General features: G+C 39.5%; 1 protein-coding gene and 1 pseudogene across 9 annotated transcripts in view; both read left to right on the plus strand.

Annotated features, from left to right (window-relative positions):
• LOC108637491 lies at positions 2,919 to 4,734 on the plus strand (annotated as a pseudogene).
• The window catches only part of VPS13B (vacuolar protein sorting 13 homolog B), a 786,697-nt gene continuing 770,244 nt past the window's right edge, over positions 8,457 to 24,909 (plus strand). For 8 of the 9 annotated variants that reach the window (XR_001919125.1, XM_018058289.1, XM_018058286.1 and 5 more), the window contains exons 1-3: positions 8,457 to 8,568; positions 9,006 to 9,186; positions 22,438 to 22,581. Coding sequence is in view for 8 of the 9 variants with exons in the window: in XM_018058289.1 (XP_017913778.1) it covers positions 9,040 to 9,186; positions 22,438 to 22,581 (291 nt within the window). In the remaining variant the exon portion in view is untranslated. Of the gene's footprint in view, positions 8,569 to 8,631; positions 8,746 to 9,005; positions 9,187 to 22,437; positions 22,582 to 24,909 lie in introns of those variants that run through there. The other variant, XM_018058287.1, reaches the window with a different exon arrangement.

Consider the following 24,909-nt stretch of genomic DNA (forward strand, 5'->3'; position numbering starts at 1 on the left):
ATCACCACACCATATATATTTCCTCTCAAGTTTACTTCCTAACATATTGGAAGGAATGTTTCAATTATTTAATTATCATAAAATCCTGACATCATGGAGAGATAACCAGTCTTTCTCTGTAAAAGAGTCCCCATTGCCTTTCTGTCTTCAGTCTTTTGGCCTTTCAAGATAAGACTTTTAACTTATGTTCTGCTGGCTCAGGGTTAATCTTCCTGTTATATGAAGACTGTCTCCCTTGTCATTCTGACCTAGGGTATTAGTTTCCTGTCGTTGCTGTAACAAATTACTACAAACTAAGTGGTATAAAACAACACAATTTATTCTCTTGTAGTTCCAGAGGCAGAAGTCAAATGTCAAGGTGCCAGCAGGGTTGCAATCTCTCTGGAGGCTGTAGGGGAAGAATCTATTTCTACTTCTTTCATCTCTGGTGGTTCTTGGCATTCTTGACTCAGAGTTGCATCACTCCAGACTCTATAATCACATTGCCTTCTCCTTTTCTCTGTTATCTTCCTTTATCTTACTCTTATAAGGACACTTGTCACTGGATTTAAAACCCACTGTAAAATCTAGGAGAAAGCTCTTCTTCTCCAAATTCTTAATCACATATTTTGCTATATAAGGTAATATTCAATTTTTTAAATACTATACTATTAATATCAAGGTAATATTCACAGGTTCTGAGAATTAGGATGTGGTCATATCTTTTGTGGGGCCACCATGCAGCTCACTAGCCCTATTATCACTATTAATTAGCCTGGCAAAATAGGATATCCTTAAGATAGCCCCTAATATATGACTAAAACTTTTATTTCTTTAAAATTTAAATAAGATAATCAATGTCTGAAGATATATAATTTCTTAGAAAAAGTAAGCTTTATGATTTTTGAAGATACGATACAAAGTTGAGAAATATTGGTCTAATTGATTAATATTTTATTATAAAATATTTTGTGCATATATAAAAATACAAGTGCTGTACTCAATACGCAAGCAAATTTGGAAAACTCAGGAATGGCCACAGGGCTGGATAAGGTCAGTCCTTATCCAGTTCATTATAAGTCAGTCCTTATAAGTTCATTCCTGTCTCAAAGAAGGGCAATGCCAAAGAATGTTCAAACTACCATACCATTGCATTCATTTCATATGCTAGCAAGGTGATGCTTGAAATCTTTCAAGCTAGTCTTCAACAGTATGTGAACTGAGAACTTCCAGATGTAAAACTTGGGTTTAGAAAAGGCGGAAAAACCAGAGATCAAATTGCCAACATCCGCTGGATCATAGGAAAAGCAAGAGAATTCCAGAAAAACATCTATTTCTGCTTCACTGGCTACACTAAAGCCTTTGACTGTGTGGATCACAACAAACTGGAAAATTAAAGAGATGGGAATACCAGACCACCTCACCTACCTCCTGAGAAACCTTTATGCAGGTCAAGAAGCAACAGTTAAAACTGGACATGGAACAATGGACTGGTTCAAAATAGGGAAAGGAGTGTGACAAGGTTGTATACTGTTATCCTGCTTATTTAACTTATATGCAGAGTACACCATGTGAAATGCCATGTGAAATCAAGATTCCTGGGAGAAATAACAACCTCAGATATGCAGATGACACCACCCTAATGGCAGAAAGTGAAGAGAAACTAAAGAGCCTCTTGATGAAGGTGAAAGAGGAGATTGAAAAAGCTGGCTTAAAACTCAACATTTAAAAAACTAAGATGTAAGAATTAAAGATTTTAAAATTTAAAAAATAAAAAACTAAAAAAACAAAACAAAAAAAACCCAAAAAACTAAGATCATGGTATTAATCTGGCCCTATCACTTCATGGCAAATAGATGCAGAAAAATGGAAACAGTGGCAGATTTTATTTTCTTGGGCTCCAAAATCACTGTAGATGGTGACTGCAGCCACGAAATCAAAAGACACCTGCTCCTTAGAAGAAAAGGTACGACATACCTAGACAACGTACTAAAAAGCAGAGACATCACTTTGCCAACAAAGGTCCATATTGTCAAAGCTATGTTTTTTTTCAGTAGTCATGTACAGATGTAAGAGTTGGACCATAAAGAAGGCTGAGCATCAAAGAATTGGTGCTTTCGAACTGTGGTATTGGAGAAGACTCTAGAGATTCTTTTGGACTACAAGGAGATCAAACCAGTCAGTCCTAAAGGAAATCAACCCTGAATGTTCATTGGAAGGACTGATGCTAAAACTGAAGCTCCAATACTCTGGTCTCCTGATGTGATGAGCTGACTCATTGAAAAAAACCCTGATGTTGATTGAAGGCAGGAGAAGGGGGTGACAGAGGATGAGATGGTTGGATGGCATCACTGACTCAATGGACATGAGTTTAAGCAAACTCAGGGAGATAGTGAAGGACAGGGAAGCCTGTCATGCTGCAGTCCATGGGGTTGCAAAGAGTTGGACACAACTTAGCGACTGAACAGCAATAACAGAAAAATACAAAAATGTCTATGTACTTTCATCCTAACTCTCAAATATTAAATTTTGTATTATTAAAAAAATTACTGATACAGTTGAAATACTTTGTATTCCCTTCCTCTGCTTTATTCTTCCATCTCTTCTTCTTCAGAGATAATTACCATCCTTAATTTGGTATTTCTCTGTGTCATGAAAAGATTTAATACTATTTATAAATATTGGGTTGGTGAAAAGATTCATTCAGTTTTTCATAAGGTGACTCTAGTGGTGCTTAATTGTCTTTAACTTCATTCAAAACAATTTCGTTAGATTGTATTGTAAACAGCTATCATATCACCATGTGTTTAAAAAAAAAGTTATCAAAATTGGTAAATTTTTGTGTAGCCATTTTAATAATGATGATGGAGTAAAATAAACATTTTTGGGACTTTATGCTTTATTATTTCAAACAAATAATAAATGCAACAGAAGCACACTAAAAAAGATTTGTACAGTGTATTGAGAAGGTGCTGTGACTGACTGAATGTTTCAAAAGAGGTTTGTGGGCAGTGTAGTCAGTGGTCCCTCGGCTCTCTCTTGCTTCAACAGTGCTTGGATGGAACAGACCCAGGGATGCCCCTTGCTCCAGCCTCTGACCACCTTCCAACCTTTTCTCTGGTTGCAGTCTTTGGAATCAGCCACTGAGCTGTCTGCAAACATCAGGACCAGAAACACCATTTTTTGAGCTTAACTCCTTATGACCAACCATGAACTCCAAGATTCATCAGAATTGTTTCACTGAGGTGGAGGCAGCCATCAGCTGCCTGGTCAAAATGCATCTGTGGGCCTGCTATACATACTTGTCTCTGGGCTTGTATTTCAACCAGGACAATGTGGCTCTGGAGGGTGTGGGCCACTTTTTCCACGTATTGGCCAAGGAGACGCAGGAGGGTGCAGAATGTCTCTTGAAAATGCAAAACCAGCACAGTGGCCAATGTGCAGAAGCATTTCAAGAAGAGTAGGGTAAAAGTCAGGACTCTATGGAAGCTGCCCTTCTCAAGGAGAAGAACCTTAACCAGGCCCTTTTGGAACTTCATGGCCAGGGTCTACCCAAGCAGACCCCCACATCTGTGAATTTTTGGAGAGCCACTTCCTAAATGAGGAGGTGAAATTCATCAAGAAGATGGGTGACCGCCTGACCAACCTCTGCAGTCTGGCTGGTTCCCAGGTTGGGTTGGACAATATCTCTTTGAAAGGCTCACCATCAAGTATGACTCGGAACCTCTGGAGCCCAGTGACCTTTGAGGAGACCCCCTAATGTTAGGGCTTCTGCCTGAAGCCTCTCTTTGCTGACAGTAGGCAGCTTTATAACACTATGGAGCCCTCCTCCAAGCCTTGGACCAAATGGAAACCATAAAGCTTTCAGCAGCAAAACAAAACAAAACAATGTTTGTGAAGTTTTGTGCTGGAGATATCTGGCTGGACAATGCTCCACGGTCAGGTAGATGGTGTAGAATGTTTGAAGTTGATAGCGATCGAGTCCAGACATTAATTGTGAATAATCCATGTTACACCATGCAGCGACATACTCAAATATCCAGTGCAACAGCTTGGTTATGTTCATCACTTTGATTTTTGGGTTCCATATATGTTAAATGAAAAGAACCTTCTTGATTATATTTCTGCATGCAGTTCTATACTTAAGTGTAACAAAAATGTTCCATTTTTAAAACAAATTGTGACAGGTGATGATAAGTGGATACTGTACAATCGTGTGGAATGGAAGAGATTGTGGGGCAAGTGAAATGAATTAGCACCAACCACACCAAAACCTGACCTTCATTCAAAGAAGCTGATGTGTATATGGTGGGATTGGAAGGTTGTCCTCTATTAACAGTGTCTGGGAATCCAAACGATTAATTCCAACAAGTGCTACTCACAATTAGACCAACTGAAGGCAACACTTGACAAAAAGTGTCTGGAATTATTCAGCAGAAAACACATAATCTTCCATCAGAATACCCCAACAATGCATGTTTCTTTGATGACCAGGCAAAAAGTTGCCTGGGAAGTTCTGATTCATCCACTGTATTCACCAGAAATTGCAACTTTGGGTTTCCATTTTTTTCAGTTTTTACAAAATTCCTTTAATGGATAAAATTTCATTTCCTTGGAAGACTGCCAAAGGCATTGCCAAAAGAACAGTTTTTTTTATTCAAATGATAGAAAGTTTTGGGAAGATGGAATTATGAAGCTGCCTGAAAAATGGCAGAAGATAGTGAAGCAAAACGGAGTACATTGTTCAATAAAGTTCACGGTGAAAATGAAAAAAGTATCTTTTTTTTTCATTTTTTTATTGAAGGATAATTACTTTCTTTCATTTCTACTTAAAAACCAAAGGAACTTTTTGGCTAACTCAATATATATGTAGCTTTCATAATATATAGCCATATATTTCTTGGAATGCCACGTGTATGTATATGAATATATATATTATATATGTGATATGCTATATTTGTTATTTTCTCTATGTTTTATTTTTCAGATATTGGTAAATATTTAACTTTGTTCAGTTTTTTTTGGTAGACCAAGTTGCAAACCATTAGTTCAGTTCAGTTCAGTTCAGTTGCTCAGTCGTGTCTGACTCTTTGCGACCCCATGAACTGCAGCACGCCAGGCCTCCCTGTCCATCACTAACTCCCAGAGTTCACTCAGACTCACGTTCATCGAGTCTGTGAAGCCATCCAGCCATCTCATCCTCTGTCGTCCCCTTCTCATCCTGCCCCCAATCCCTCCCAGCATCAGTCTTTTCCAATGAGTCAGCTCTTCGCATGAGGTGGCCAAAGTACTGGAGTTTCAGCTTGAGCATCATTCCTTCCAAAGAAATCCCAGGGCTGATCTCCTTCAGAATGGACTGGCTGGATCTCCTTGCAGTCCAAGGGACTCTCAAGAGTCTTCTCCAACATCACAGTTCAAAAGCATCAATTCTTTGGCGCTCAGCTTTCTTCACAGTCCAACTCTCACATCCATATATGACCACAGGAAAAACCATAGCCTTGACTAGACGGACCTTAGTTGGCAAAGTAATGTCTCTGCTTTTGAATATGCTATCTAGGTTGGTCATAACTTTTCTTCCAAGGAGTAAGCATCTTTTAATTTCATGGCTGCAGTCACCATCTGTAGGTCATATTAATTTGGTAGGTCATGAACTATTTTAGAAAAAAGAAATAGAATAACAAAGAAAATAGAATACACCACATGTACTCAATTTTTAAGTATAGGTTTGTGAAAGTTCTCTTTATATATAAGCTGAGTCATGGTGTAAACTATATTTCTAACTGAATAAAACATTTGAAAGTCATAGCTCTATTTTCATCATTAATATTTCATTATATGAATATACCACATTTTTCATGTTGATACTTCAGTTGTTCGCACTGTTTTACTATTACAAATGTTGCTGCAAAATACTGTTAAGCTTGTCTCCTTGTTCACGTATGCAAGTCTTTCACTGTATTACTTACAAGTGAAAGTGCTAGACTAAATGAGTCTTCAACTCTGTGGGATATTGCAAAACTCCTCTTCGCTAAGGAATTTTTACTAGTATACAACATCCATAGGAAGTACAAGAGTGAACCCTAATGGAAACCATAGATGTTGAGTTATAATGGTATATCAATGTAGATTCATCAATGTCACTCTGGTGGGGGATGTCAATAATGGAGAAGGTTTTACGTGTGTGGGCGCAAAGATTATATGGGAACTTTCAGCTCAATTTTTTCATGAACCTGTAACTGCGCTAAAAAAATAAAGTTAATTAAAAAAAGCAAAAAATTTCACCTCACCCTGGAGAACTACTGCCTATATAGCCATCCTGCCTCAAAGGCTTATTAAGACTTAAAAATATTTTTTTAGGGAGGGAATATCTCTCAATTAAAAAAACATAACAGTAGGAGATCTGGGAAGTGCTGTTTATTTGACAAAAAAACAGCAATTATGGAAATATATTAGTGAAAAGGAATGAAATGTGTCTCGCCTGCTTATAAAACAGGGCACAGCAGAACAGGTTGAAAACCACTATTTTTTGATTCTTAAAACGAAAGGAAAAAAATCAGTGCCTAAATAATTTTTCCAAGGCAGGAATTTGGCAATTTTCTTTTGTTGGCTCCAAGAGAAAAATGGCATAATAAAACAAAAATGTTTAGTATTCCATAATTATTGTTTATACAGCACAGTAAAAATCTGTTAAAAATATCTGGCTAATTTATTTTAATACATTGGTCTGATTTGTTGGGGCTTCCCTGGTGGCTCAGAGGATAAAGCGTCTGCCTGCAATGCAAGAGACCCAGATTTGATCCCTGGGTTGGGAAGATCCCCTGGAGAAGGAAATGGCAACCCACTCCAGTATTCTTGCCTGGAGAATTCCATGGACAGAGGAGCCTGGTGGGCTACAGTCCACGGGGTCGCAAAGAGTCAGACACGACTGAGCTATTTTACTCACTGATGTGTTAAACTGCCACACAAATAAGACTAGGCCCTTTTTCTTTCCTTAGAAAAATAAGTAAGCTTGGAGCTCCTTCTCTAGACTTCCTAGGGGTTTCATACAATTAGTTGAACCATTTATATTAAAACTTCTGAGTCATGGCTTCAATCCCTTCACTTTTTTCAAGTGAAGCAGATAACTAAGATATTACTTGGATAATTTACTTGACTGGTTTAGTAGACTTTAATAAGATCCGAGTTACTTGGGTTTTTCGTGAAGGCTTTTTGTGAGGACAATTGCTCTGAGTTAGCATTAGCTGCTTCTTGTTCCCCCTTCTTCAACTCCCTCTCCCCGCCCCCCCGACCCCCCGACCCCCCCCCCCCCCCCCGCTCCTGTTCTTTCTTTTTGAAACTTAGTTCCTTATTTTCATTAACAAAACGGATCTAAACACCTTGGTATCCTCACTTGTGCCTCTCTCCTACTGCAGTTTCTGAAACTTTCAAGAAATCCTGACTTTCAGTAAAGAGTTTTTTAGGAACGTATTTACAAAGTCTTTTCAATGCAACGAGAACATGGGTGTATATTTTAATTACTTTATAAGGTTTAAATCTGTTTCCAATATGCAGTGGTGTCTTCAGAAGTTACTAAAAATAGTAAACGCTGGTCAAAAATTAGGCAGCGTGTCCTATGCTATCCCTTTAAGCCCAGTAATTTGGGTGTTTACCAGGTGTTAGGTGTTAGAGTTTGTTGCCTGTGTCAGCTTTCAAGGCACTAGAAGGAAAGGTAGTATTTTATACATTCATTTCAGCCTAATATAACCAGCACCGACTCTTTGAATTCATTCTCTTTCAGCTATTGCTTTTCGCTTTCTCTAAGTCTCATTTTCTTCCGTAGTCTCATTTCTGCCTTCTGCTATTCATACCCCTTTCTGCAGTTGCATGTATCAGCTGCAGTCCAATAGACCGCCACGATTTTCTTTATTTTCCCCCCGCACAAATGTAAGCATAACCACTTCTTCGCTCAAGTATTAAAAAGCACGCCAAAGCTGGTTTACACCTTTGGTCAAAACGCTCTCCCCTACACCATACCGTAATTCCTTCCATTTCTCCTTTCCTCCGGCAAAGCAGCTTTCGATCTAAATTGCTATTGCTCTGCCCACCGAACCCAAGTTCTCGCTAGCCCTTCCGTTTCCAGAGAGAAACGAAAACCACTTGGTTTTGAGGGCTTTCAAGACCACGACCCACTTTCTTCCTCCTCATCGGATCTCTGACCGTCTGCACTTCCTCATTCGGAATCCATCTCCACCTAAGCGGCTGTCTTCCCGCAGCGCCACTTCCGGATCTCCGGTGTCTCCATTTTACGGGTCCGCCCACCTCCCCCGTGCACTTCCTAGAGCTTGGTCCGACCACCAGTGGGGTCGGAGCGGAGGCGCGGGCTGGCCGAGCGAGCGCGAGGGGTCCTTTCCTAGAAGACGCAATGCACGGCGTCTAGGGTCTGAGAACCCCGGTCCTGCCTCGGAGTCGAGTGCAAGGACGGGGAGGAACAGTTCGTTCCGAGCACCGAGCGCCGCGCACCCGGAAGTGGCGCGGTACGGGCGCTGCGTCGCCTCCGGAGGCGGGTGCCAGGTACCGGGAGGTGGAGGAGACGCCACGGTACTCCTGGGCGTGAGTGTCAGCCGAGGGCGCAAGAGGCGGGAAGCCGGCCTGGTTCCGCGGCTGTACATGCGGCCGGGTTCCGGGGGCCGAGGGCCTCCGGGGCGGCTGGGCTGGCTAAAGGGCTGCCGTGGCCGAAGGCGAGCCCGCCTCCCTTCAGTTCCCACCGCCGGCACCGGCTTTCTTCAGGTCACCACCGCTTCCTCCTCCGGCTGCTCGCCGGGCGGGTTGAGGGGAGTTGTTCTAATGAGGAAGGCGTTGCTGTAGAGCCCACTTGAGTTTTCTCTGTTTCTGGGAGAAGGCGAGCGGCCGCTTTGGTGGTGGTGGTGGGGGGGTGGGGCTCTTGCTTTTTGGCCTCTACAACCCTTCCTGAGAAATGCTTTTTTTTCCTCAGGAATTGCACCACAGACTTAATTCCCTCTCCTGTTTCTCTCTTTACCTCCTTTCAGCTTCTGACTTTGTGACTCCTGTGTACCTTAAAAGATGCTGGAGTCGTATGTGACTCCCATTTTAATGAGCTATGTGAATCGCTACATCAAGAACTTAAAGCCTTCAGATCTACAGCTTTCGCTATGGGGTGGAGACGTGGTTCTCAGCAAGCTGGAGTTAAAATTGGATGTGCTGGAGCAGGTAAGCGGTGCAGCTGTCACGGATTGGAATCGTTTTCAGCCTGTTTAGAAGTAATCTGGTCTTTCCTGCACTTGGATTTTATGCTTTAAAACCTTCGTTTTTCTGCTATTGTATTTAGGGCTATCTTGAAATTAGAGACCCTCTTCTGAAGTTTTTTCTTTTACAGTTTGTTGCTAGTGATGGATTGTTAGAATCGTAATCCCCCAAGCTGCCGCAACCGAAAAACAATTTCATTGTTCTTGTCAGAATTCTTCCCCCATTTTACTCAGTTCTTAAACATTACCGAATATGCTAATTTACACTGCTAGGATTCTAAATGATGCTGGAAAATATTATATTCCTTTTTTCCCTTTTGGGTAATGAAGACAACAAGGTCAGATCTTGAGGAAAGTTCTCTTCGTAGGAAAGATGACATTACCCATGGAATTCTCAGAATATTGAGTAGACAGATAAAGATTGAAAATGCCAGCATAATTGAAAACTTCTTTCTTAATCACTTTTTAAATTTTCTTTTTAACGTTAGAATGGTCTGATGCAAATTAACTGTAACTTCAAAGTTTATATATTAGGTCACTTATTACATTTATTATTAACATATATCAGGTAATTCTATTAGGAGATTTAGATGCTATTTAGGAGATAAGGGAATTCACACCCATGGTGATGTTATTAATCATTTTTGGTTATATCCCACCGCTTTCTCTATTGTTGAATAATCTAGAGTTAACACTGAGAAATAATATTCTTGGTTTCTTCGTCCTCTCTCTAAGATTGATTATCTTAATATTTTCATTGTTTTTTAATGAGAAGAAATCCTAAGCATACAGCTTAATTTTTGCATACTGGTGACACCTTTGTAACCACTGTCCAGATCAAGAAATAAAATATTTCCGGCACTCAGAAAGGCTCTCCTTGCTTCCTTGTAATTAGCAGCCCCACCCCTAAGACAGGTGATTGCTGTTCTGACTTCTGTCAACAAACGTTTCTTAAACCTCTTCTTGAAACTTAAATAAATGGCAATCACTTGTGTTTGAATTCTTTTGTTAGCACTGAGGCTAAGATTGACTCAAGTTGTTGCATGAAAGATAGTTTATTCTTTGTATTGCCTTGTTGTATTCCATTGTATAAAGATTCATTTTGCCTATATTATGTATTTATTTTCCTTTTGATATACATTTGGATTTTTTTCTACTTTTGGCTATTATGAAGAAAGCTCTTATGAACATACTTGTATTGGACATAGGTGTTTATTTCCCTTAGAAGGCAGGCATATATTTAACTTTAATGGATACTGCCAAATAGTTTTCTGGTGTGTTGGTGGTTTACTTACGCTAAGTTGTATCCCACTCTTGCAACACCATGGACTGGAGCCTGCCAGGCTCCTCTTTCCATGGGATTCTCCAGACAAGAATACTGGAATGGGTTGTCATTTGCTTCTCCAGGGGATCTTCCCAACTTTACATTCTCACCAGTAATGTGTGGGAGTTTCAGTTACTTCTCATTTTTTGCTGTTAAACAATGAGTTTGTTATTTTTAGCCTTTCCATGTACTATGGACTGTTTGTATATCTTTTTTTGGCGAAATGTCTGTTCAAATCCTTTGCCCATTTAAAAATTTTTTGTACTTGTTACTGAGTTGTAGGAATTATTTATATATTTTGGGTATCAGTCCCATATCGGATACTATTTGCAAGTATTATCACCCACTGTGGGTTGACTTTTGACGCTATTGATAGTGTCCTTTGAAGAACTAAAGTTTTAAATTTTGACAAGTCCAGCTTACACATTTTTCTTTTGATGCCTGGGCTTTTGGTGTTATATCTAAGAAATCATTGCCAAATCCAGTATCATGAAGCTTTCCCCCTATATTTTCTTCTAAGAGTTTTATAGTTTTAGCTTTAACATTAGGTCTTTGATCACTTTGAGTTAATTTTTGCATATGATACAAGTATCCAAGTTCGTATGTTTTTGCATGTGGTTATTCAAGGGTTACTTAGAAGTGTGTTGCCTAATTTTCAGACATTTAGGGAATAGTTGGTTATCTTTCTGTTATTGATTTCTATTTTAATTCCAAATGTTCAGCATATTCTCTGTGATTTTGATCCATTATAATTTGACTCAGTATGTGGTCATGAATTTTTATTTTTGGAAATATTTCATTTGTAATTGATGAGAAATGTATCCTACAGTTTTTGCCTTTTTCTTCCATAAATGTCAGTTGCTTCAAATTGGTTACTTGAGTTCTTCAAATCTTATATATCCATATAGATTTTCATTGTCTGCTTGTTCTGTTAATTACAAAGAGAGATATCTTAATGGTAACATTTCCAACTATGATTGTGAATTTGTCTACTTCCTTTTTATAGTTTTGTCAACATTGACTTTATGTGTCTTGAAGTTACATTGCTAAGTACACACAGGTAATAGTATTTTGATATCTTATTTTTCAGTTCAGTTCATTTGCTCAGTCGTGTCTGACTCTTTGCGACACCGTGGACTGTATAGCACACCAGGCCTCCCTGTCTATCACCAACTCCCAGAGCTTACTCAAACTCATGTCCATTGAGTCAGTGATGCCATCCAGCCATCTCATCCTCTGTTGTCCCCTTTTCCTCCTGCCCCCAATCCCTCCCAGCATCAGGGTCTTTTCAAGTGAGTCAGTTCTTTGCATCAGGTGGCCAAAGTATAGGAGTTTCAGCTTCAACATCAGTCCTTCCAATGAACACCCAGGACTGATCTCCTTTAGAATGGGCTGGTTGGATCTCCTTGCAGTCCAAGGGACTCTCAAGAGTCTTCTCCAACACCACAGTTCAAAAGCATCAATTCTTCTGTGCTCAGCTTTCTTTACAGTCCAGCTCTCACATCCATACATGACTACTGGAAAACCCGTAGCTTTGATTAGACAGACTTTTGCTGACAAAGTAATGTCTCTGCTTTTGAATATGCTATCTAGGTTGGTCATAACTTTTCTTTCAAGGAGTAAGCATCTTTTAATTTCATGGCTGCATTCACCATCTGCAGTGATTTGGGAGCCCCCCCCAAATTAAGTCTGACACTGTTTCCACTGTTTCCCCATCTATTTCCCATGAAGTGATGGGACCGGATGCCATGATCTTCGTTTTCTGAATGTCAAGCTATAAGTCAACTTTTTCACTCTCCTCTTTCACTTTCATCAAGAGGCTTTTTAGTTCCTCTTCACTTCTGCCATAAGGGTGGTGTCATCTGCATATCTGAGGTTATTGATATTTCTCCCGGCAGTCTTGATTCCAGCTGGTGTTTCTCCCAGCCCAGCATTTCTCATGATGTACTCTGCCTAGAAGTTAAATAAGCAGGGTGACAATATACAGCCTTGATGTACTCCTTTTCCTATTTGGAACCAGTCTATTGTTCCATGTCCAGTTCTAACTGTTGCTTCCTGACCTGCATATAGGTTTCTCAAGAGGCAGGTCAGGTGGTCTGGTATTCCCATCTCTTTCAAGGTAGCATTCCCTCATTGCCCCTGAGATTTCTGTTGTTTTTTTTTAAATAACTTTGTCCAGTTTCTTCACTGCTTTTTGGGGAGAGAATTTGCCAGCCTTCTAACTTAGAATTCTAGAAGTCCTGTTTTAAATTTATGTTTATTTTGTGGTAAAAATGGATATAGCATAAAATTTACCATCTTAACCATTTTTAGGTGGGCAGTCGTGTTTACTATATATACATTACTATTCAACAGGTTTCTAGAACTTTCCATCTCCTGAAATGCCAGGGTCCAGCCCTGGTGGATCCAGGGTAATTCCAAGGGGAGATGGCATCGGTGAGGAGAGATTTATTTATTTAGAGATATAAAGAGAGATTAAGAAAGAATAGTGTAGTGAAAAAACAGAGGAGAAAAGAGGCTGTATTGCTTGGTTTACATAGAAAGCCTATAAAGCTCCGAGACAAGGGACTTGCACCATCTACATAGGCCGCAGGCACCCGCTTGAATAGTGGAGGGTGCCCCACCTTGGGCTCCTGCCGGGAGCCAGTGTGAGGAATCCCGCCCGTGACAAGGTCATGAGGAGGGAAGCTGACATCCACAAGGCATGCTCAGACTTCAGGGACCTCTCTGGAAATTCCTAAGCATGTACCCCAACAAAAATCTGCCGGTTTTTGTGCTCTGCTTTTCCACTCTTCTGACATTTTCTGGAAAAAGTCAATTCAGGGCTTTAGTCTTCTGCATTTGAAAGAGTGTTTCAATCCAAAAACCCCTCTGATGGCTTTCTAGCCTGCCTGCAGGACTCGTACAGCTGGGCATGTGATTGTTTGAGGCCTCCTGACCGCAGGAGGCACAGGAAGCTTAAAACATCCTAGGAATGTAGGAGCTTCCGAGGTGTCAAAATCTTCAGAATAGGACTGATTAAAAGTTTCATTTGTTGAGTCAATGCTTGCTGCCAAATTGTCATATCCTTTATTTTTAGATATAGTTGGTATATAGAAAAACAAGTAGTAGACCTGGTATTAGCAACATTAGATCTTTGAGTTAAGTACCTTCTTTGTTATAACCCATTGCGCCTTTGTTCTATAGAGATATAACTTTAGCGCTTTAAGGAGATGTAGATTAAAGAAAAACACTTCAGGGGAAACAAAAATAACATTCATTAAGGAAGAGAGCCAAAAAGTGTTAAGAAGCCTCTTGGCCAGAAGATAATGTAAATCACCTGAGACCTTTTGTATACAAAATGATATACGGAAAGAATCTGGGTTGCGAACGCTACATAATTTTGTGTTACCCATTGATCTCCATGTTTTATCAAAAGTATAAAAGGCCTTCTGAACAATAAAGGATGGAACCAGCTTCTCGGACCAGCGTCTCGGACCAGCTTCTGGGACCAGTTTCTTGAACTAGTCTCTCGGCCTGGTTTCTTGGGAATCTGGCTCCCCCTGTGTCTTTCTCTCTCTCTTCTTCTCTCCCTTTCCCTCTCTCTGCTCTTTACTTTAATTTCAGGCTGAATCTCCACCTGGGGCACGGAGGCTCGCCAGGTCTACTTACTTGCCCTGGCTGTTAAGACCCGCGCGAAAGGGAGCTTAAGGTGAGGCACCCTTAGATATTCAAGTGGGCGCCGGTGGCCCAACGTAGATGGTGCAAATTCCTTGTCTGGAATTTTATTGGTCTTCTGCGTAAACCAAGCTATTCAGCCCTCTTCCTCCACTTAATCTTCCTACTACACTATAGTTTCTTAATCTAATCTTATATAGATCAATAAACAAGTCTTTCCATTCCAACGCTGTCCACCCTTTGAATTCCCTGGATCCACTGGGGCTGGACCCCGGCAGGCTCCCTCTCACGTGGGTCTTAGAAGCCCAGGCAAATCAGTAGACACGGCGAGCCTCTATGCTCCAGGTGGGAATTCAGCCTGAAACGGGAGAATAAGAAAAGAACGACACGGGGGAGCCAAGCATCGGAGCAAGACCCACAACTTTATTTTCAAAGGCAGCTTATATACCCCAAGTTGTGCATAAAGAAGTAATGGAATATGCAGAGTTATGCAGGGGCAGCAGTCCTGACCCTTATTGAGACCAGGCTTATTTTGCATACCTTCCCATATATAAAAGGTCTCAGGTGATTTACATTATCTTCTGGCCAAGAGGCCTGTTAACATTTTTATGGCTCTTTTCCTAGATAAATGTCTATCAACCAGAAAACTCATTTTCCCTTGAAGTGTTTTTTCTTTAATCTGCATCACTCTCAAAGTACTAAATAAAGTTACATTCCTGTAGAACAAAGGTACAGGGGTTATAACAAAGTACTTAACTGAAAGATCTAATGTTGCTAATGTCAGGGTTCAGTTCAGTTCAGTCGCTCAGTCGTGTCCGACTCTTTGCGACCCCATGAATCGCAGCACGCCAGGCCTCCCTGTCCATCACCATCTCCCGGAGTTCACTCAGATTCACGTCCATCGAGTCCGTGATGCCATCCAGCCATCTCATCCTCGGTCGTTCCCTTCTCCTCCTGCCCCCAATCCCTCCCAGCATCAGAGTCTTTTCCAGTGAGTCAACTCTTCGCATGAGGTGGCCAAAGTACTGGAGTTTCAGCTTGAGCATCATTCCTTCCAAAGAAATCCCAGGGCTGATCTCCTTCAGAATGGACTGGTTGGATCTCCTTGCAGTCCAAGGGACTCTCAAGAGTCTTCTCCAACACCACATTTCAAAAGCATCAATTCTTCGGTGCTCAGCTTTCTTCACAGTCCAACTCTCACATCCATACATGACCACAGGAAAAACCATAGCCTTGACTAGATGGACCTTAGTCGGCAAAGTAATGTCTCTGCTTTTGAATATGCTGTCTAGGTTGGTCATAACTTGTCTCCCAAGGAGTAAGTGTCTTTTAATTTCATGGCTGCAGTCACCATCTGCAGTGATTTGGGAGCCCCCCAGAATTAAGTCTGACACTGTTTCCACTGTTTCCCCATCTATTTCCCATGAAGTGATGGGACCGGATGCCATGATCTTTGTTTTCTGAATGTTGAGCTTTAAGCCAACTTTTTCACTCTCCTCTTTCACTTTCATCAAGAGGCTTTTTAGCTCCTCTTCACTTTCTGCCATAAGGGTGGTGTCATCTGCATATCTGAGGTGATTGATATTTCTCCCGGCAATCTTGATTCCAGCTTGTGTTTCTTCCAGTCCAGTGTTTCTCATGATGTACTCTGCCTAGAAGTTAAATAAGCAGGGTGACAGTATACAGCCTTGATGCACTCCTTTTCCTATTTGGAACCAGTCTGTTGTTCCATGTCCAGTTCTAACTGTTGCTTCCTGAACTGCATACAGATTTCTCAAGAGGCAGGTTAGGTGGTCTGATATTCCCATTTCTTTCAGAATTTTCTGCAGTTTCTTGTGATCCACACAGTCAAAGGCTTTGGCATAGTCAGTAAAGCAGAAATAGATGTTCTTCTGGAACTCTCTTGCTTTTCCATGATCCAGTGGATGTTGGCAATTTGATCTCTGGTTCCTCTGCCTTTTCTAAAACCAGCTTGAACATCAGGGAGTTCACGGTTCACGTATTGCTGAAGCCTGGCTTGGAGAATTTTGAGCATTACTTCACTAGCATGTGAGATGAGAGCAATTATGCGGTAGTTTGAGCATTCTTTTCCATTGCCTTTCTTTGGAATTGGAATGAAAACTGACCTTTTCCAGTCCTGTGGCCACTGCTGAGTTTTCCAAATTTGCTGGCATATTGAGTGCAGCACTTTCACAGCATCATCTTTCAGGATTTGAAACAGCTCAACTGGAATTCTGTCACCTGCACTAGCTTTGTTTGTAGTGATGCTTTCTAAGGCCCACTTGACTTCACATTCCAAAATGTCTGGCTCTAGATTAGTGATCACGTCGTCATGATTATCTTGGTCATGAAGATCTTTTTTGTACAGTTCTTCTGTGTATTCTTGCCACTTCTTCTTAATATCTTCTGCTTCTGTTAGGTCCATACCATTTCTGTGCTTTATCGAGCCCATCTTTGCATGAAATGTTCCCTTGGTATCTCTAATTTTCTTGAAGAGATCTCTAGTCTTTCCCATTCTGTTCTTTTCCTCTATTTCTTTGCATTGATCGCTGAAGAAGGCTTTCTTATCTCTTCTTGCTGTTCTTTGGAACTCTGCATTCAGATGCTTATGTCTTTGCTTTTCTCCTTTGCTTTTCGCTTCTCTTCTTTTTACAGCTGTTTGTAAGGCCTCCTCAGACAGCCATTTTGCTTTTTTGCATTTCTTTTCCATGGTGATGGTCTTGATCCCTGTCTCCTGTAGAATGTCATGAACCTCATTCCATAGTTCATCAGGCATTCTATCTATCAGATCTAGGCCCTTAAACCTATTTCTCATTATGATTACTGTATAATCATAATGTCAGGGTTACTACCTGTTTTTTCTACATACCAACTATATCAACAAATAAAAGATATGAAAACTTGGCAGCATGTATTGGCTCAACAATGAAACCCTTAATTAGTTCTATTTTAATGATTTTGACTCCTCAGAAGGCCCTTCAGTTCAGTTCAGTTCAGTCGCTCAGTCGTGTCCGACTCTTTGCGACCCCATGAATCGCAGCACGCCAGGCCTCCCTGTCCATCACCATCTCCCGGAGTTCACTCAGATTCATGTCCATCGAGTCCGTGATGCCATCCAGCCATCTCTTACTCGGTTGTCCCTTTCTCCTCTGCCCCCAGTCCCTCCCAGCATCAGAGTCTTTTCCAATGAGTCAACTCTTCGCATGAGGTGGCCAAAGTACTGAAGCTTCAGCTTTGGCATCAATCCTTCCAAAGAAATCCCAGGGCTGATTTCCTTTAGAATGGACTGGTTGGATCTCCTTGCAGTCCAAGGGACTCTCGAGAGTCTTCTCCAACACCACAGTTCAAAACCATCAATTCTTCAGCGCTGAGCCTTCTTCACAGTCCAGCTCTCACATCCATACATGACCTCAGGAAAAACCATAGCCTTGACTAGATGGACCTTAGTCAGCAAAGTAATGTCTCTGCTTTTGAATATACTATCTAGGTTGGTCATAACTTTTCTCCCAAGCAATAAGTGTCCTTTAATTTCATGGCTGCAGTCACCGTCTGCAGTGATTTTGGAGCCCCCCAAAATAAAGTCTGATACTGTTTCCACTGTTTCCCCATCTATTTCCCATGAAGTGATGGGATCAGATGCCATGATCTTCATTTTCTGAATGTTGAGCTTTAAGCCAGCTTTTTCACTCTCCTCCTTCACTTTCCATTTCTAGAATTTTTTAAGCTTCCTGTGCCTGTCACGGTCGGGAGGCTGTAAACAATCACATGCGTAGCTGTAAGTGTCTGGATAAACCTGTCAGGCAGGCTAGAGAGTCATCAAAGTGGTTTTTGGATTGAAACACTCTTATTATGCCCATGAAACTTATTATCTAAAAGCTCTAAATTAACTTTTTCCAGAAAAAGGTGGTGGGTGGACAGCCTCCTGTTAATGTCAGAGGAGTTGGTGAAAGGCATAATATAGTAAGGCAGACAGATTCTGGTTTTGGGATAGATGCTTGAGTAGGTCCAGGGAGGTTCCCTCAAGATCTGACTGGCCTTTGCCTGTCGGGTCTCTTCCTCATGACCTTTGCCATGGGCGGGATTCCTCATACTGGCTCCGTGCACTGAAACTTATGCTCTGTACCCATGAAAGTACTGCTTCTCTTTTCTGTCTCCCCCTGGCCACCACTGTTCTTCTGTGTCTAGGAATTTGACTACTTTAGGTACGTTTTGTAAGTGAAGTTAGACAATATTTGTCTTTTTGTGACTGGCTTATTTAACTTACCACGATGACTTTGAGGTTCATTATATGTTATAGGCTATAACAGAATTTTCTTTTTAAAGACTAAGTCATATTTCATCGTATGTATATACCACATTTTCTTTATCCTTATCTTTCAGTGGACATCAGGTTTTAGTAACCTCTTGACTGTTGTGAATAATGCTGCAAAAAACATGGTTGTACAAGTATGTTTTCAAGATCCTGGTTTCGGTTTCTTTTTAGTGTGTGCTCAGAACTGAGATTGCTGGCTTAAATGGTAATTCTGTTTTTAATTGTTTGAATAACCTCCATACTGTTTTCTATAGTGCTTGCACTATTTTACCTTTTCAGCAACAGTGCACAAGGGTTATACATTCTTTATATACTTACCACACATTACTCTGTGGTGGTGGGGTTTTTTTGTTTGTTTTTGTTCTTGTTTAGTTTTTTTTTGATAGGGGCCCTGCTAACAGATGTGAGATGGTATGTCATTGTGGTTTTTAATTTAATTGATTTATGGCTGTGGTGGGTCTTCGTTGCTGAATGCTGCTTCCTCTAGTTGAGGCAAGAATAGTGGCGGCTGCTCTAGCTGCAGTGTGTGGGCTCTTCATTGGGGTGGCTTTTCTTTTTGCAGCACAGGAGCTCAGTAGTTGTGGTGCATGGGCTTAGTTTCACTGCAGCATGTGGAGTCTTCTTGAACCAGGCATGAAACTCCTGTCTCCTGCATTGGCAGGCAGATTTTTAACCATTGGACCACCAAGGAGATCTGCCATTGTGGGTTTAAAAAAAAATAATTTTATTTATTTGTTTTGTTTTTGCCTTTGCTGAGTCTGTGTTGCTACGCAGGCTTTTGTCTAGTTGGGGCGAGTGGAGGCTGCTCTTTAGTAGTGGTGTACAGCCTTCTCATTGCAGTGGCTTTTCTTGTTGCAGAGCACAAGGTTTACGGCACATGGGCTTCAGTAGTTGTGGCTCGTGGGTTTAGTTGCTTCTTGGTCTGTGACATCTTTCCGGACCAGGAATCAAACCCGTGTCTCCTGCATTGGCAGGCAGATTCTTTACCCCTGAATCACCAGGGAAGCCCTGTCATTCTGGTTTTGATTTGTATTTCTCTGATTAATGATGGTGAGCATTTTTTCCTTTTTGTTGGCCTTTTGTCTGTGTTCTTTTGAGAATTTCTATTCAAGTCAATTCTCCATTTTTAAAATTCAGTTATTGTTTTGTTGTTGTGTCTTGTTGTTGTTGTAGTTCTTTATGTCGTCTAGATTTTAAACCCTTATCAGATCCTTTCTGTTTCTCCCATGTGATTGCCTTTCTGTTTTGCTGAGTGTTTTCTTTGCTTTCTGGAGGTTTTTAGGTTTGATATAGTCCTATTCATCTATTTTTGCTTTTGTGCCCTGTTACATTCATTTTTAAAGTATCCCTTTTTTCCCTGTGAGGATATTTTGTAATAGCCTTTCTACAATGTGATTTATGAGAGCTATTCAGTTCCTTTGTGCAGCCATAGATATTCTGTTTTAGGGATGCATTGTTTTCCTGAGTAGTTCCAAGTAAATGAAATATTTTTAAGTTGTACAGTATATTTCAATAATGAAAAAGAATGAAAAGAAAATCATTTCTTTTGGTTACCTTAGGATGACCCACTTGTTTTAACAGTCAACATTTTCTTTTGCCTTTTATAAGGCGTAAATGTTTCTATTTGTTTATCACAGCAACTCTGAGATGAGGAAATGGAAATGATCTTGCTTACAGTGAGTTGATTTAAGTGAACTTCAGTTGGATTACCAGCAAGGGCCATGTGATTCAAAATTCCATGTTTTAATATAGAATATTGTCCCTTATGTTAATGTTCAATTAGTCATTCAGATAAGATTAGTAGTATTCTGGTGATAACAAGGTCTTGAGTTTGATTTAGGTGTCTTTTAACTTCTTCTAAGAAAATCCAATTTTGCCCATAGATTGCAAGTTTTGGTAGTCATTTCACAAACATATCATTGTTACACACTTCAGGGGTAGAGATGGAAATGTCATTGAAACATTATCCAGATAAATGTATAACCAGTGGAAATGTACTCGTTGCTCGTAAAGGAAGTTAGATGTAGTGTAGTTTTATTAAGAGCAAGGGCTCTGGTGTAATAATTTCCAGTTTCAGCTCTCTAAGATGAGTTATTTTGAAAGTTATTTGACCTTTCTGTGCCTCAGATTTTGGAAATGTCATTGAAACATTATCCAAATGAATGTATAACCAATGGAAGTGTACTCGCTGCTCATAAAGGAAGTTAGAAACAGTGTAGTTTTGTTAAGAGAAAGGGCTCTGGCATAATACTTTCTAGTTTTGAATCATGTCTCTCTCTAAGATGAGTTATTTTTGAAAGTTATTTGACCTTTCTGTGCCTCAGATTTTTTTTTTAAATCTATAAAGTGGGTATAATAGTATTTACTTTTTGGGGTTCCTACAAAGATTAAAGGTTGCATACACGTAAAGTACTTAAAACAGTGCCTGGTACACAGTAAGTGCTCATTAACATGGTATTCATTATAGACACTGACCAAAATATAATCTCTCCCATTGATCAATGCTTGGAGAAATTACTGCATCTTTAAAGTTAATGAAATATTGAGAACTGTTAAAATTGTGACATTGTTAGAATAGTAGAAATATCAATAGATTTTTAGTATTCTGCTCTTTGATAAGCTTGTTGAAGACATAAAAGAGGCTTTTACATTTGTAGTAATAAATAGTGTCTTTATATTGATGGCCTTTGAGGAAGACAGTGTCCTAAGCACTTTATATAAATTAATTGATTTAATCCCCAAACACACTATTATTATCCAGTTTTATGGATAAAGAAACTGAGATGCAGAGATGTGGTACAAGTTGCCTCTTGTCATTGTGCTAGTAGGTAGCAGGTGTAGGATTAAATCCCCTTGTGCTGGTTCCAGATTTATTGGTCTTAACCATTTTGCTGTACTGTCTATATATGTATGTTTAGCTACATTACTGCTGTGTTGCTAAACCGAGGTGGATACTTCTTGGATGAAGGAACAGCTTAATATTTATTTTAACTTTCACAAATAGAGTTACAATAATGTGACTGAAATACAGTCTAAATGCAATTTATTATTTTTTTGTTGTTGGTTTATGACATTTTATCTGAAGGTGAAATGATTTGGTATAAAGTGGTTGTGGTAACCTTTGTTTTCATTTCTAACCTTTTTAATCACGAAACAGTTATAAAACATTTAAAATTTATCATCATATAGTTTCTAGGTATGATCTTTAGGTAAAGTTCAGGACTTTTTTTTTTTCCAAAGTTGATCAGTGTTTATTTTGTCAGGTCATTCTCCTGTCTTTAATTCAGTTCCCCTCTTTCATCTTGCCTTAAAATCCTGTTCTGTTATCATTTCCATTTAGCAAAATAAGAAACAGAGACCTTGACAGGTTAAGTGCCTTATTAAATATAACTTGCACAATACGTTTTTGTAGCTCATCAGTAACTATAATTTAGCAAGTTATTTGATGCTGCTTTTTGATGAACAGTAATTCCCCGAATTTTGTTTTTGTTGTTGTTATATGATGAAATTTATTGCTTTTTATATTTTTTTAAATTGGAGGATAATTGCTTTATAATGTTGTGTTGGTTTCTGCTGTACAACAGTATAACCCAACTCTCAGTATATATCTGTATCCTCTCTGTCTGGAGTTGCTCTCCCACCCCATTGTATCCCCCAGCATCGTACCTCTCTAGGTCATCACAGCTCACCGAGCTGGGTTCCCAGCGCTGCTCAGTGGCCCCTGCCCCTGCCCCCCGCTTGCTAGCTGTTTTACAGATGGTAGTATATGTATGTCACTGCTACTCTCTCAATTCATACCACCCTCCCTAGAATATTTTTGTGTTGGAAATTTTGTTTCTCTTTTCAGAAAGTATTTTGGATATTAGAATGAAAAAAAAATATTAAGCTCTTACTAAATTTTATTTAATGTTTTGTGTTTTAAGGAATTGAAATTACCATTCACTTTTTTAAGTGGACATATTCATGAACTGAGGATCCACGTACCATGGACAAAACTGGGTTCAGAACCAGTGGTAATTACCATCAATACAATGGAATGCATTTTGAAACTTAAAGATGGAATACAGGTAAGAAATTATTGAACCTAGTTGTTTATGTTAACCAATTAAAATACTTTATTTTGGGGGGCCTGTTCTGGGTCTTCATTGCTGTGAGTCAGCTTTCTCTAGTTGTGGCGAGCTGCGGCTACTCTCTAGTTGTGGTGAACAGGCTTCTCATCGTGATGGACTTCTTTTGTTGTGGAGCCCAGGCCCTAGGGTGTGTGGCCTCCAGTAGTTGCAGCTCCTGGGCTCTAGAGCACAGGCTCAGTAGTTGTGGTGCGTGAACTTAGTTGCTCAGCTGCCTATGGGATCTTACTGGATCAGAGGTCGAAACTGTCTCCTGCATTGGCAGGCAGATTCCTTACCACTGAGCCACCAGAGAAGCCCCGACCAATTTAATAGTTATTAGTAATTGTTATTTCTTTAACTTTTGGAACAGGCCAGCTTTTACATAAACAAATCTTAGCTTATACACTTAACTTTTTTGTTTTTGTCTTCACTGGGTCTCTGTTGCAGGCTCAGTAGTTGTGCCATGTGGGCTTAGGTGTCCTGTGGCATGTGGATCTTAGTTCCCCTACCAGGGATTGAACATATGTCCCCCGTACTGGAAGGCAGACTCAATCACCAGGGAAGTTCCACACTTAATTTTTTTTTTTTAAACAGAACTATGAAAATAACAATTGCAAAAGAGTTTTCTTAAATTTGGATGAAACATCCTAACAGTTATTTTCATATTAATCTTACTTACTCTAGTCATAGCCTTAGTAGGGATTATGCTTATTGCTTATTACCTTTATCTATAAGAAATGGGGTCTGATTGTGTTCAGTTTTTAGGTGAAGGTTTTTGAATTTTCAGAGGATCTGTATGATTTTTATTTCCTTACATGACATTTCTAAATGAGATGAAATGTTTTAAAGTTATATTTTGAGAAGATGAAAATATATTGAATTTACCTTCATACCAAATTTCACTGTATCTTTGAAATTTTGTCATTAGAAACTGATGTTTTGGACTTAATTCCTCTTTGACCCATGTTATATTTCATTTCAGTGTTTTTTTTTTTTTTTTTTGTTAAGGTATAATACTGATTTTAAGGAGTTTGGTATAATACTGATTTTAAGGAGTTTGTATGAAAAATTTTCTAATTTAGGAAGCAAACAGGTTTGGACAGCAGCATGTTTTGATGGATTTTTCCACTTTTATCCTGTATAAAAGTAGTGTCTTAGTCTTTCATTTTAATGATTTATTCCTTAGCCCATTATTTAATTTTCAATTTTAAGGAAGCCTTTCTAGAACCAAGTGAATTGATGAGTATTGTTAAATTTTAATCTCTGTGAAATGAGTTAATGTAGGGAACAAGGTATAAAGAAGGTTGAGAAGTGCTTGCAAATGAGACTTTCAACCAGAGCTGAACATTCTTGCAAATGAGATGTTCAGCTAAGAAGCCTCTGTTTGTTCCCGTGGGAAAAGAACATTTCTTGCACACAAGGGTGTTTCTCTGATTCCTCAAAAGGAACAGACCCAGGGACAAAACGGATTCTAAGTTGATAAAGAAGTTCCCCCAAACAAAGTCTTAGCTGCAGTAACTAAGTTAAGGTAAAGGTTATCTCGCCCTGTACCTGCACACTGTATAGTCGCTGAATTATAGTGCTTGCCAACTTGCCCTGTAGATTGTTGTGCAAGGCATATAAAATAAAGCAGCTGTAAAAAACAAGGAGAAAAAGTAAAAAGATTCAAACCACTCTGCAGTGTTGGTGTTTCATTCCGTTGCTAACAAGTTAAGGCTATTTATAAATTGGTAAGATCATTTCCTTCTTGAAGTAGATAACTTTGAGTGTCATATGAAATCACTGGGCTCAAACTTTTTTTCTTTCTGTGAAATCCCTTAATTCTGAACCTTTATTTTCCATTTCAACTCAACTAGTGTAAATTCCTGGAAATGAGTGTATCAGTGCTGTACTCTCATTAAAATTTATTTTGTTAACTTTAAATATTTGAGATATTGATTTGGGAATCTGTAGATAGTTATGGGCAACAAAATTTTATTTTACATTTATATTTAGTAATACTTAAATGGTTCTTAATCATTATGTTTTTGAAATTTAATTTTTTTAAGAAGTCTGGACTTGGTTATACCACCCATGCAGTGTTCCATATTAAGTGGAAAAAAAAAAAATACAGACACTTAAGTATTTTTTCAGTGGGAAGGTGGAACTTTCAAGGCCAGATGTCCCATAAGAAACACATTTTAAAAGAGGCAAATTACAACTAATTATAGAGGTTTCAGTAAAAGATTTGTAACACATGACTCAGCGTAACCTAGAACTAATATTTGATATTGGACCATGCATATG

This window comes from Capra hircus, chromosome 14, assembly GCF_001704415.2.
Source record: "Capra hircus breed San Clemente chromosome 14, ASM170441v1, whole genome shotgun sequence".
Taxonomy (NCBI): Eukaryota; Metazoa; Chordata; class Mammalia; order Artiodactyla; family Bovidae; genus Capra; species Capra hircus.